The 563-nt window shown below is 60.9% G+C and overlaps 1 protein-coding gene across 1 annotated transcript in view; it reads left to right on the top strand.

Annotated features, from left to right (window-relative positions):
• LOC125488370 overlaps nucleotides 1-563 on the top strand; it is a 5,528-nt gene that overhangs the window by 2,458 nt on the left and 2,507 nt on the right. The window contains exon 3 of the mRNA XM_048621369.1: nucleotides 115-393. Coding sequence (XP_048477326.1) covers nucleotides 115-393 — 279 coding nt within the window. The remainder of the gene's footprint in view (nucleotides 1-114; nucleotides 394-563) is intronic.

The raw sequence follows: 563 nt of genomic DNA, 5'->3' as shown, positions 1-563 counted from the left end.
CTGTATCTAACCCCCTGTCCCTGGGGGTGTTTGATGGGGGGGACGGTGTAGAGGGAGCTTTACTCTGTATCTAACCCAACCCTCTCTGTGTGTTCCTGCCCCCCTCTGTGACAGAGACGAGAGATAGCAGGGAGCTGGAGAAGTGGTTACTCGGGGTGTTACAAACGAAGGGATATCGCGACGGGATCCAAGTGAAAAAATTGGCCGAAATCTGCCGGGCCCAGAGGGGCCGGGACCTGAGCGAGCTGCTGGAATCTACCGGATCCCCGGCTCTCCGGGCATTCCTCGCGGAGCTGCCCAACATCGAGCTGGTGCACACAGAGCGTGCGGAGACAAACATGGTCGTCCGTTTGCGACCCCACGCCAAAGGGACATCCTGGCGACCCGCGAGCGGTAGGGAACTCCCCACCCACCCACCCTCCCTCCCTCCCTCCCGGTGCCAGTACTGAGGGAGCGCCGCGCTGTCGGAGGGAGATGGATATACTCTAGAGGGGGACTCGAGCCCCATAATCCAGGCCGACACTCCCTCCCTCCCCAACTTTGCCGAAACCATGGAGACTCAT

This window comes from Rhincodon typus, unplaced genomic scaffold, assembly GCF_021869965.1.
Source record: "Rhincodon typus isolate 14 unplaced genomic scaffold, sRhiTyp1.1 hic_rhity00000579, whole genome shotgun sequence".
In the NCBI taxonomy this organism is placed as follows: Eukaryota; Metazoa; Chordata; class Chondrichthyes; order Orectolobiformes; family Rhincodontidae; genus Rhincodon; species Rhincodon typus.
The sequence above is the reverse complement of the archived record's forward strand: the minus strand, read 5'-3'. Positions and strand labels throughout refer to the sequence as shown.